This window comes from Cinclus cinclus, chromosome Z, assembly GCF_963662255.1.
Source record: "Cinclus cinclus chromosome Z, bCinCin1.1, whole genome shotgun sequence".
NCBI lineage: Eukaryota > Metazoa > Chordata > Aves > Passeriformes > Cinclidae > Cinclus > Cinclus cinclus.
This window is the reverse complement of record NC_085084.1, coordinates 59572329-59584818: the sequence shown is the minus strand read 5'-3', so window position 1 is coordinate 59584818 and position 12490 is coordinate 59572329. Positions and strand designations below refer to the sequence as shown.

General features: G+C 32.4%; 1 protein-coding gene across 3 annotated transcripts in view; it reads right to left on the bottom strand.

Annotated features, from left to right (window-relative positions):
- FCHO2 (FCH and mu domain containing endocytic adaptor 2) overlaps positions 1-12490 on the bottom strand; it is an 82055-nt gene that overhangs the window by 24817 nt on the left and 44748 nt on the right. For 2 of the 3 annotated variants that reach the window (XM_062513591.1, XM_062513592.1), the window contains 6 exons: positions 12113-12137; positions 4705-4759; positions 2111-2289; positions 1514-1525; positions 1082-1106; positions 355-397 (listed from right to left, as the gene is read on the bottom strand). In XM_062513591.1, coding sequence (XP_062369575.1) covers positions 355-397; positions 1082-1106; positions 1514-1525; positions 2111-2289; positions 4705-4759; positions 12113-12137 — 339 coding nt within the window. Of the gene's footprint in view, positions 1-354; positions 398-1081; positions 1107-1513; positions 1529-2110; positions 2290-4704; positions 4760-12112; positions 12138-12490 lie in introns of all 3 variants that reach the window. The other variant, XM_062513590.1, reaches the window with a different exon arrangement.

Here is a 12490-nt window from a genome sequence, read left to right as displayed (position 1 = left end):
CATAATGTAATTGTAAGTATTAATAATAAGGTTATTATAATTATAAGGTATATACTTATTAATATTAGCATATATTATTAATATTATAATAGATATAATTATAATATATAATGTCTCATTATAATGAGACATCTAATTATAAGTATTAATAATGAGATTGATCACAATAAATCAAATGTATTAGAAGCAGCAAACAAATGGAAATATCCATTGATACACTTAGTCTTATAATGCAATAGTGGTACAACTTAAAACAGGACCCAGCTGTCATTTCTGATGAGTTTCCATGTATTAGAAAAATAAAAAAAATTTCCTGCAATACAGCATTTGATAGAATTTTAAATTTGAACTTACTCAATAGCTGGAGCAGAAAGTTTTGATTTTGTTAACTCTTCACCTAAGAAAAAGATACAGTATTATCACTAAAAATGTGAATTATAGAATAAAAATTTCATTTTCATTATAAAAAGAGTGAATATTAATGTTGGCAGTTCAAAACAAATTACTCTTAAAATGGAAAAAAGAAAATGTAGTATTTCTGATAAGTTTAGATACTCCTGAAATATGAGAAGACTACATAGACCAATGCGCTTCCTCAGGAAGTGCTGTTTACTTGAAACTTCCTCCTTCAATTATACAGTTTACATCAATACTGCTCTTCAGCAAATCTGGCCTGGTTTCCCACTGACAAGAAAAACCCAACCCTGAATAATAGAATCTAAAGCTCTATCCTTTATGTTGGTATTCTACATCATACACACGGTGTACTTGGCTGATTTGTGGATCATACTTGAGCAGGTGGAAGGGTTTCACAAACTTGCACAGGAGTTTTTTCCATTGGGTAACTCCTTTGGCATCTGTATCTGCTCCTCACTACTGTCAGATACAGGTTCACCTGATCCCCTCAACAGGGAACAGCCAAGTACATAGATAAGGAAGAGTTATATAAAACTAACAAGCTAAATCTTTTGTTTCATATAAAATACAGATATTTATGAAGTTTATGTCTCCAACAATTAAAAAAAGAGATTTGTTTTCATTCTATGTTATAAAACTAACAGACTAAAAGATTCACACTTACTGGATGAATTTTGATTCATTTGTGCCTGAAACAAGAAAAAAAAATTAGGAATAAGTTCTTCTACTGTGACATATACCACTTAACAGTCCCAGAGCTCTTATGTCCACTCAGCTTCCTGAGAGATATTTTTAATGCCTGGCAAAAACATCATGAGCTTGCGGGAGACCACGGAACATGAACCTGGACAGAATAACCAATGCACACTTGCCATACCAGTATGAAAGTGCAGGAATAAATACTATAGAGCTGACAAAGGGAGCAGCATTTTTAAATCTCTTTACTGTCTGTGACAGAAAAAGAAACAGACTATGTATCTATCACACGGTAGAGATGAAACAAAACATTCCTCATGTTTTCCCAACAAGACCCCTCACATACTACACTTACTTAGTTTTAACTACAAATGCAAATTAGAAGCCATTCTCTACTTACAGGACTGTGTCTCTGCTTTCAAAATGAGGTGAGGGAAAAAAGAGAAGAAATATTACTTTAATATGTTATGCACACTATTTTCCTTTAAATCAGAACTAGTGTTATTCTGATCTGAATACTGTACAAGCATACCATAATATTATTTATCATGTGGTAGTAAAAAGGATTATTCCATGAACTGGCAGGATACATCAATAAAGTTGCACTGCAAATGTTACATGTATCCTCATTATATAATATGTTTTAAAATACTTCTATGTTATCACAAACTAATTAGCAAATCACATTAAAAGCCACACTCAGCTTAATCTAAGATGTAATTGAATGTCTTATGGTGGCAAGAGCACAAAGACAAGAACTGAGCACTCAAAAAGACTCACAGGAAAGTTTAAATTTGAGAAAAATACTTAATATTATATTGCAATATAAAAGTGCAGTCTAAATATATTGGAATATAAAGTGTACCAAAAATGACCTAATGCATAAGAAAAGAGTTATTGAACCTAGAATAAATTACTAACACTGTAATATATGTTTACACTACAGTTTCTTTACCACTTTTCTACATATTAAAAATACAAGGAACAAGAAGCTTACAGATATTGCTGGAGAAAGAGTGATGTTCCCTATGGATACTTTTAATTCATCCAAAGAAGGCATAGTGTATTGAGAGCTGTTATTTGGCTGGACAGGTTTTATTTCCACATGGAACCTCCTAGGTTCATCATCTTCAGAGTCAGAATCACTGGATGAATAGAAATGGTTCTCTTTGGTATGTTTTTCTCAGTTAAGGTGGAACTACCTCAAAGTCATCTGCTTAATCTACTTCATAATTTTACTACACAAAATACTCATATTAAGTGACCTCTTTGTACACTTACATACATCCACTCCAAAATTCACAAATCAGAGTTAATATTAAGGAATTTATTCCATTTATCTTTAGAATGATGATTCTGTTCAGAAAAACACGATGCCATGTAACTGAAGAATGGCAGTATCTGCCATATAACTGAAGAACTGCATATTTGAAGGCATGAGATTAAATTTAACATTCTAAAGTGGCAACTTCTGCATGTAAAATCATAATTTGCAAGACTACAACAGGGATTCTAACAGACATATGAAAAATGTAGAAATATTTTAAACCAAATAGAAAAGCCTAGGTTCTTTATTAAGCAATGAAATGCTCATGGTACCTATACCTAACATAAACATAAGCAGTGAAGGAAAGAGCAGGAGCCACTGTTACTTGCTCCTTTTACAGTGTGGCACTGAAAATTCTGTAAGAAAGGATGCCAGTTAAATAGAAGGCTGCACAGTAAACTAAACAATGTCAGCTGCCTGAAGTACTGTCATCTTTGGATAAAAAGGAATCACAGTAACATCTCAGCCCCCAAAATAAGGGAAATAAACAGTTCTTTATATGCACAGGAGCCACACTGAAGAAAAGCTCTGCAAAGCCCAAGCTAAGTCTCAAAAACTGCATTTGTTTCGGCAAGAAAAATTTGCAAATTTCCCTCTACAGAAACACAGAAGTTTTGTAGCCCCTGGAAGAAGTGTACACATTCTTTAAGTCACTTCTGTTATTTTCACCTGAAAATATGACAGACATTTGCTTTAAATTCCTTCAAACTATTCCCTAATGAAATTTTAAACCTGACCCCAATGACATTCCAAATCCCTTTCAGCTGAAAGGATCTAGAAGTCGTGGTGAGGAAAAAGGCAAATATCTTTATCTTATACCTATCTCTTCCTTCAAAATGAAGTATTTATAGAAAAAGTTTCAAAGAAAAGTAATTCTAATTTCATCAAAAGATTTCTTGTCTTAAAAGTTATTGCTGACCTTCAAGATCCATTTCCTGCAAATAAGACAGTTCTTCTAAAGTGTTTTGCTAATGCAGATTTAAGTCAGACTTACTAATATTGACTGTCATTATACAATGTCTTCCAACAAAATATCTCATGTGTTCCCATCAACAGAATAAACTTCTAGAGGCTAAGGGAGCTGATACGTTCCTGAAGTTGGTCAAGATTTTCAGAAGGTCAAGTACTATCTCATGACAGATTGCTAATCATGGGTATTTTTCAATTAATGTATGTGTTCCCTCTCATTTCACAACAAAAAAGAGATTAAAAAAGGATGTCTAAATAAAGCATTCATCATAAGCATGAACATTGTTCACTTCTCTCTCACTTTCAGAAATACATGCAAAGCATGAAATAATACTCCTCTTAGAACTACATAAAAGTCTGCCAGTTTTATATAAATTTTGTAAATAGGAGATAACACCAACTGCTTTTATTGTTACAGGACTCTTCCATGTGGGCATTAGAGGCATATTCTGCAAAGCTGATGAAAACTAAGTTATGATGACAATCTGGCCACTGTAATGAGCTATTAACTGCCTAAAAGTTTTTGCAATTTAAGGTAATGGTATAGCCTAAATTCTGCAGTACACAGAAAATTCAGTGAATACATTTCCAAAAATTAGCTATCTTGCTACCATACTAGGCTTGCTTAGATCTATTATAACTATTCCAAGCTCTGAAGTAGAACTTTCCTCTGTGGTGGTAGGAAAAAAGTAGGCAAAAAATTTTCCTCCAAAGCAATGGAGAAACAACGGAAAAATCTTGAGCCTCCATGAAGGCGACTCAGAACAACATTTATTCTGTATATTGAAGATATTATTAAAAAGACAGTAAAAGCTAAAATCATCAGCTGGAAACACCATGTGGTGTAATGACTTCATTAAGTAACAGAAATTATTTTTCTACGCTGCTCTAGTGCCACAATAAAATGTGAGGGTGCAGGTATAGAACAGATAACCGTTCAATACACTTTAAATAGTTTGCAAACTTTACTTTATAATCTTTCAGACATTTTCAAGGAAATATATCTGTATGGAATTTTGTTTCTGCATTAGATCTGGCTATTTTTTTTGCTTTTATTTTTAGTGTCCTTTTAAACTTCCCAAAGATATCTGGTCTAATCTAATCTTTAACATTTGCACACACATACCCAAGAAAAAATATGGTTCATTCTACAAAAACTATTAATGTAAGAATACAAGGTTGTACTATAGGCATAAATGTCATTTATCTTCATTAACTCTTTAGTCAGTACTTCCTTTCTCCAAAGAATTGTAGTAACATCAAATAACTTGGCACAATAATAGTAAAAAGGATATCCTGTGTTGCTTCCGGTTTAATGCTGTATCCTTCATCATCTACATCAGGAAAGTTCTAAAAACAACAACAAAAATTATGCTATTGATAAATAACTAAAAAACATGTCATTCTTACATCAGATTAAATTTTACATCATTGACAAATTAAAATTACAACTCATAAAACATTTTTATTCAACATCATTACAGAAGTTAAGATCTGTTATTCAGAAGTGGTGTGACTAGATACCTCAACACAAAATGTAACAAAAGAAGCTCTAAATTTCCTGTAATAACTGGCAAGTTTGAAATACATCTGCTTTTACTTATCAATCACTAATTAATTACTAATTGATTATTTACTAATCAATTACGCTATCAAAAAGGACAGAAATCAACATTATTTTAGCTTTAGTACTGAGTTAGATTAGGATACAATTCTCTAAGCCTCAGAAAAATTTCCCAATTTTTATGCTCTCAGCTATGACACAAGATGTTCTGATGGTGCAGAGGAAAAACACTTTCTAAGTATTAGTCAATATTTAAGTATGCAAACCAAAGCACAGCTTGAAAATTCCACTTCCCCTAGAAAAGGCAGCATGCCTGCACTGTTACTTCAGAAAAGAGTATCCACAACATAGTTACTCAAAATTTTATTCCCAAGTTTTCCTTTACATATCTCCAACACTATCCTGAATCTTCAAAAAGCCAAAAAGCATCTGGGAACTTCAGTTCTGTTTTTCTGTTCTTGCAGGCAGTTAAAAAGAAATTGAAAAGAATGATGTTAAAATAACTTAGAATGCTCAGCTAAGCATATAGTTTCATTAAAAAAAAACAACTTTGGGGCAGAAAGAAACAAGTCTCCAAGATAATCTAATTTTTAAAAAAAGCACAAACCCCCTATATCATGTATGTTACATATACGGGATAAACATGGACACACAGATATCTTTCCCACTCAGAAACAAAAAATGCACTCACAACTTTGTATGCACAGGCTGTATATGTGAACTGCTTAATGTGTCAGTGAATTTATCACAAAAAACACAACCAAGGTGTCTTCAAAATGCAGTGATTTCAGCAATTACTAATATATTATAAAAATTAGAATATGCATATATATTTATAAGTGATTTATTCTAGTGTAGCATCAGTTCATTCTATCAGAAAGCAGGTACTGGGAAGCAATTTGACCAACAGATATGTATACACAGTAAGGCCAAATGTTATTTGTTAGAAGTCAAGAGATATAACAAAATTACTTAGACTCGTGATTTCAACTGGACAAGAAAGGAACCTCATGACTCCACATAAAATTTGAAACCAGGTTTAAAGATAATATTTCTGAATAGCTTTTGAAGTACCAAACACACACATTAAAATATTAAAATGCAGTTATCCTTCTGTATCTTCTGTATATTTTACAGATAATCACAAATGGGATGTCTGATAATTCACTAAGAAGGACTCTCCTCCATACAGTGCTCTAAATTTAGCACTTCTGAAATAAATGGAAGTTACACAGAGCTCAAACTTCCTGCTAAGAAAAGTATAAGAAATACAGTCCTGAACAGACGTAAGACTGTACCAAATTAAACACTGCATCAAACTAAGGCTAAAAAACAACATTTAAGCTGTCTAGCCTTAATATATAGACCATATAGGTGCAATTTCTCGAAACATGTGCAAGATCTAGACTTCACTGCTAATTTTTTAATAAATAAATAAATAAATACAACAACAAAAAAGTACTAGGAGTACAGTCACACGGTCCAATACTTTAGCTCTACTTGCTCAAATCAAGGTTCTTAGCTACGCTGGACCTCAAGCTGACCTTGTTTATATACCAAAAACCACTAATGAAACTTGACATCAAAGTAAACAGAACAAAAACATATAGTTATGGGGTAAGTATATTTTCTTGTAATACTACAAATTCTGAATTCTTAAATTAATTTAGTTGTCACATCCAGTAATTTTCCATAGATCAGGATCACTCATGGGTAAGATGAATTGAAAATCAATAAAAATCTTTAAATATAAAACATTTAATTTTTCTTACAACTGGGCCATATATATAAAAGATACTACTACTGGGTTAACTCAGCATACACATAGTTAGCAAAACTGAAATTGTGAGAGAACTTAGTATGTAGAAGTTATTTTCATTATATTATTTTTAATTTACTAAATATTCTCTAGGATGAAGACAGCACTAAATAATTCAAATTTATTTCTTAATAGTTTCATGGTAATTATTTCTAATCTTGATAATATGCTTGAATCATCTGTTCCTCAGAAACAGCCCTTTACTGTATAGCTTAAGTTCTGAACACAGGAGAAGAAAATTCCATCCTTCTCTTCCAGCTAGTCTATTTTACCACTTCTTTTCAAACCCTATATAGAAAACTCAATTTTTATTTTTTTCCTATAATTTCAAACGTCTGACTATAAACAGCATATACACACATAATAATTTACTTTGTATTTCCAGCCATGTCAGTAATTCAGATCTATCTTGTGCTAATTTATGATCATTGTTAACAGCTGCTTTAATTAACTAGATACTAAATTTATATTTTTGTGTAAACTGATGTAAAAAAGGGTGGAAGAGATACTTGATATACCTTCATATAGACAAAGGCAAATTATGCCACACTCAAGTAAAATGGTACCTCACAATCTTAAAGTTAAGCAGTAATTTCAAAATACTGTTCACGATATTTTGAATGGTTGAACTGGTGAATGTTCTGCTTTCTGAAATACCAACATTTTACTTGCAAATCTACATTTAATAACAGTGGTAGATAGCAACCTGAGAGAGACACATACACATGAATCTGATGGTAATGAAAACATTTACACCTATTTGACTAATTTTTACTCCCTTTTCCACACTCCTACAATTACAGAACTATATATTATGTCATGGATAACAGTGTAACTTAACTATGAGACACAACACAGATAAGACCTGATTAGCCCACCATGCTGATCAGAGGTTAAGTTTACAACCTATATGTATACATGTATAATTTTTGAACTTCAACACGCAAGACCTTTGATCTTTGCAAGCTTTGGCCTTTGGGAAAAGTTATTAATATGAGGGGGATGGAGCTCTGCTTTAGTCCCCTAAGCAAACACATGTGTTGGTCATTGCAGTCAAAAAACTCCCCAACAACTTCATTATGCATGTGAATTGAGCTCTGCAACAGAAGCAACTGGAAAGGTGGACTTCCAGGAAGCCCTTCTGAGGTTCTGTTAAAGCAATTAAACATGTAGCTACAAAAGCCACAGTTTTCCCTGTGTTTTCAGATTTAATGCATTAATTGAGATCTTACATAGCTTTAAACATATGCCAGAAACTTAGGTTGTGTATAGTTTGTCTTTGTCTTGGCATATTCTACAAGGTTTTGGGGGTTAATAATTTTTCAACGAAATAAAACATAAGGCCCTGATAAATAAAATAAAATTTCCTGTATAAGAAGCTTGAGGACTAAGCATTCTATCGACAAAACACATGTTGTAAGTTTTGGTAAACTAAATAATCTGATAATTTAATCTGAATAATTTATTTCAGTTTCCTTGCTTTGTCCCATCCTTCATCCAAAAGTGACTGAATAAGCCACACCATCACCATGTCATTAGTGTCTCTGGGCTATATACAAAGGACAAGGGAGACACATATGGAGCACTGCAGTCTAGCTACTTCATTTGGCCCATCCTCTGCAACACTAGTGCTGCTGACAGGCTTTATCAGTAAAGAAGCAAAGAACCTTCACTATGCTCCAGTTTGATTTCTTTATATTTCCTCTTCTCCTGGGATAACTACACTGATTATGAGAGCTCTTCAATAAGTTTTCTTGAGGGTATGCCTCAAGATGCAGTGCAGCTGAACAGGTCACTGTTTTTTTTTTCTGCCAGAACTCAACTGGCTTCCTGTAATCCAGATGAGGACTCTAAGTAAGCAGCTGAAGCTCATAGGCTGGAACAAGAGAACAAAAAGCCTCTCCACTTTTGACATATTTGAGATGTAAATTTGACTCTGGCATATCCTTAGGTTAAGACAGAGGCATAATATTGGCCTCCTCTCCTTAGGGTGCCTATTAACCCAAAAGACACAGAAGGGGAGAGTAGACAGTCAGTTTCTCCTATTGTTAGAAATGCAGAAAGGAAAATGGGTATTCAAAGTGCCCCTGTCTTGTGCTGTGATAGAAAGCCTTGTCCTCAATAGCAGCTATTTGAAACATGCCAGAACAAAATGCTGCAAAATGCAAATAAGGAAAAATACTTGAAATTCACTAAATATTAGGTTACACTTGTGTTGCATTTTTCGGATTTTGATGGTTCCAAATTCAACCAGTCACCAACAAATAAAATGGTCTATAATTCTGTAAAACTGTAATTATGCTACACTCATATGTGAAGAGGTTTATGAGAAGTTTTGGATTCCTTAATATGTGTTTGCATTTCAGCTTCCCATGGAAAAAAGACTTTCAGCATGATGTTCTGCACATCTGTGACTCCCTTCTTAATTACTTTTGAACTTACTGGACAATTTCAAATGGATTTGACAGAAAGAACATAGAACTCAAAGATAATTACATTACTACAGTCTTCAGGAAAATAGGCAGTGAAGTAGAAGGAGATCAGCAAGCATCCCAACCAAGGGAAGGGTTGTAAACCCAATTCAGAGCTTATTGGACACAAGTGGAACTTTGTAAAATGTTTCCCGGAAAGAAAAAGTTCTTCCTAGAAAACATCTCTAGAAACATGGCAAGCTCATGGGAAACAAGACATTTCAGCCTTTAGAAAGACGTTCTAAGGGAAAACTTCCATACAGAGTCAGTCCTTAGTTGCTATCTCTTTCCAGTGCATACACTTTCTACTACAAACTTTCCACTCTTCTTAATTATCAAGGTTTGGCTTAATGGAAGTTACACTGTAGACTGACGTATAAAAATCTCAAGAATTTTAAATCTCATGATACTGTATTTAAAAGGAGACTGCTTACTGAAGTAGTCAACCTTTTTAACAAATACCAGTGCTCAGTCCACAGCTGCCTACTCATGGGAACATGAAAACCTCTTACAGCAGTTACAAAAAAAATACTTACAGGAATTAACAATCTGTTAATTTATTTTCCAGTATACATAATCTGGCAGCTACAAAAAGGATGAATGTAAGCAGATATATTTGAGACCATTCATTTTGGGACAAAAGACATTTTTGACCCATCTCACCATATTTTCTTTTTTTTTTTTGCAACAGAGAATACAAGTTTGATAGACTGCATTACACATTTTGGACTAGTGAGAAGTTTCACAGTACTGACTACATAGCATGTTCAAAGATCCACAGTAGCACACAGAACTGGTAGATCATATATAGAAATCAGTTCTTTCTAGAGCCTTACCTTGAAAATTTGCAATAATTTTACCTTGGTGCTTATATTTATATGCAATTGAAGAGTGGTTATCTCTTACAATCCTTTCACACAATTGAAGTTCTTAACAAATAAACAAAAGCCATCTTTTAAAAAATGATCATGTTAATCATATATATATATATATATATGCCAGACAGGTTTTCTGCTAGTGACCAAAACTGACAAAATAATAACCGGGACATATTAAGTTGAATTTTCTGAGGTCTGTTCCTCAGTATTTCCTAGCAATCAAACAAAAATGATACCTGCTTTATTTTTTTTTTTGTTTAATAATAATATTCCACATTCAATTTCTTTAAATGCATGATTTATTGCTCATATCCATACAAAACAAATCCTCCTAGAGATGATAGAGACTAATATTTAAAGTATTTGGATGAGGTTTGAAAAATTAAACAAAAAGGAAATCAAGAAGTAAAAGCCAAAAAAAATTTAAAAAACACTTTAAGAACAGGACTCCAACGAAAACATAAAAACTCTTTGAATTGCTTGTTTGTAAGGGGTGAAATGAATCTCATGTCATTTTTTCACTACAATTACAGTAATAACTTCTGCTATTAAAGGATTTTATCACTATAGAGAATACTACTTTGCTTGAAAAAAGCAAGCAGAAATCATAGACCAAATTTTAAATTCCAGGTGCAGTCATAAAATATTGAGCAGGCAAAAAAAATCCATGAAAGTATCAACAATTAACCTAGATGAATATATGGTGCGCCTCATGTAGCCAAAAAGAATGCCAAACCAATTTATAGTTGAATTTTTTTGAAATAACTGTTTTCAAAAAAACATGCAGATGAAAATAAGCAAAGAAAATAAACATTCCAAGTCAAATCCCATTCTGGTTCACTCCAATGACTCAACCTGAACTGCCAAATGATTTTACTTCCATGAGAAGCCTGATAATTATAAGGATACTTCTGTAGTTACTTTCTCTTAAATGTAATAAAATGTTATTTCATTTAAATATACAATAACTGTCTTGGTAAGAATTACACATTTGTTCTTACACATGTAGTTCTCTTATGTGGCAAAACTTACTTTTCCCCACTTAGAAGGATAGTTTTATTAGATGTTTCAAATCAAGTTTCTCAAAATAAGTTTTAATATTAGGTACTAAAACCTTCTAGTTACCAAATAAAAATAAGAAAATCCACATAATAATTGAACTTGAAAACTTAAATTGCATAATATAATTGGCACCTAAATGAATGAATACACTAAAAACAAATTAGTCTACAGAAAATCACTTAGATTATTCTGTAAATTTTTTCCAAATATAGCCATAGGGAGTTACAATCTTTGTTATATATTAATCAAAGGGAACATGCATGTTTGCATAAAAAGAAAAGGCTAAGTTCAGAAAATAAAAAATCATGAACATATTTAATTTGATTTTAAATGGTCACTTACCTGAATTAACTAAAAAAAAAAAAAATGTAAAACATATCCTAGACCTAGCTAACAGTAATGAAAACCAGACCATTAATATAGCGCATCTAGAAATGCTGCATCTAAAGCCTTATTTTAAGCAGTATATTCCTACACTCTATGGCCAGTGGTAAAGCAGAAGCCAATCAATATTACAAGGATTTCTCAAAAGAAACAGTAAGCAGAGGAATATAGCAGAGGACTAGAAAAAGTTGAGTCCACAACAAACTAAATCTTTTTCTTTCTTGGAATCTATTAGCCAAGGAATTAAAACTATTAGGTGAAAATTAAGGTAACATATATTTGCAGTGAAAACACCTTGCTTAAAACCTAAAATTATTCAGAAACAAAAATGTATTACTGACACTTGTTAGTTTCTACATACTGCTGAAGATCATGTACTGCACAAAATTAACACTTCAAGAAAATACTAAATCTTCTATTAGATAAATGATGTACTGCAAGGACTATATGCAAGTTAAATTTCACTAGATCATAGGGTTTGATAGTATTAGCATATGCATTTATTTTGGAAATAAGTCTACTTACAACTGAGTCTGCATCTGGACACTCCCTATTTAAAAAAAAAAGAAAAGAAAATTTACGATTGTAAAATACTCAGCTTATTTTATTCACACAATTTTGCCTTCAATATTTTCTATTCATTTAAAACAATGCATTTGACCCTTTTGCCTCTCAGACTCTTGAAATTTTTACTTTAAATAATCCACATTCAATTGAATGAGATTTAAATAACAGCTGACAGCTTATGCTGAAAGCACTGCAGAAGAAAAACTCAAAAGAAATGACAAAAAATGAAACTCACATAGTAGTGAAAAGAATTTAAAATAATTTTAAAAATCAAGGAAAGTGAGGACTACCACACAGTGTTCTAGAAGAATACACTTTAAGTTTCAGGTATTCATG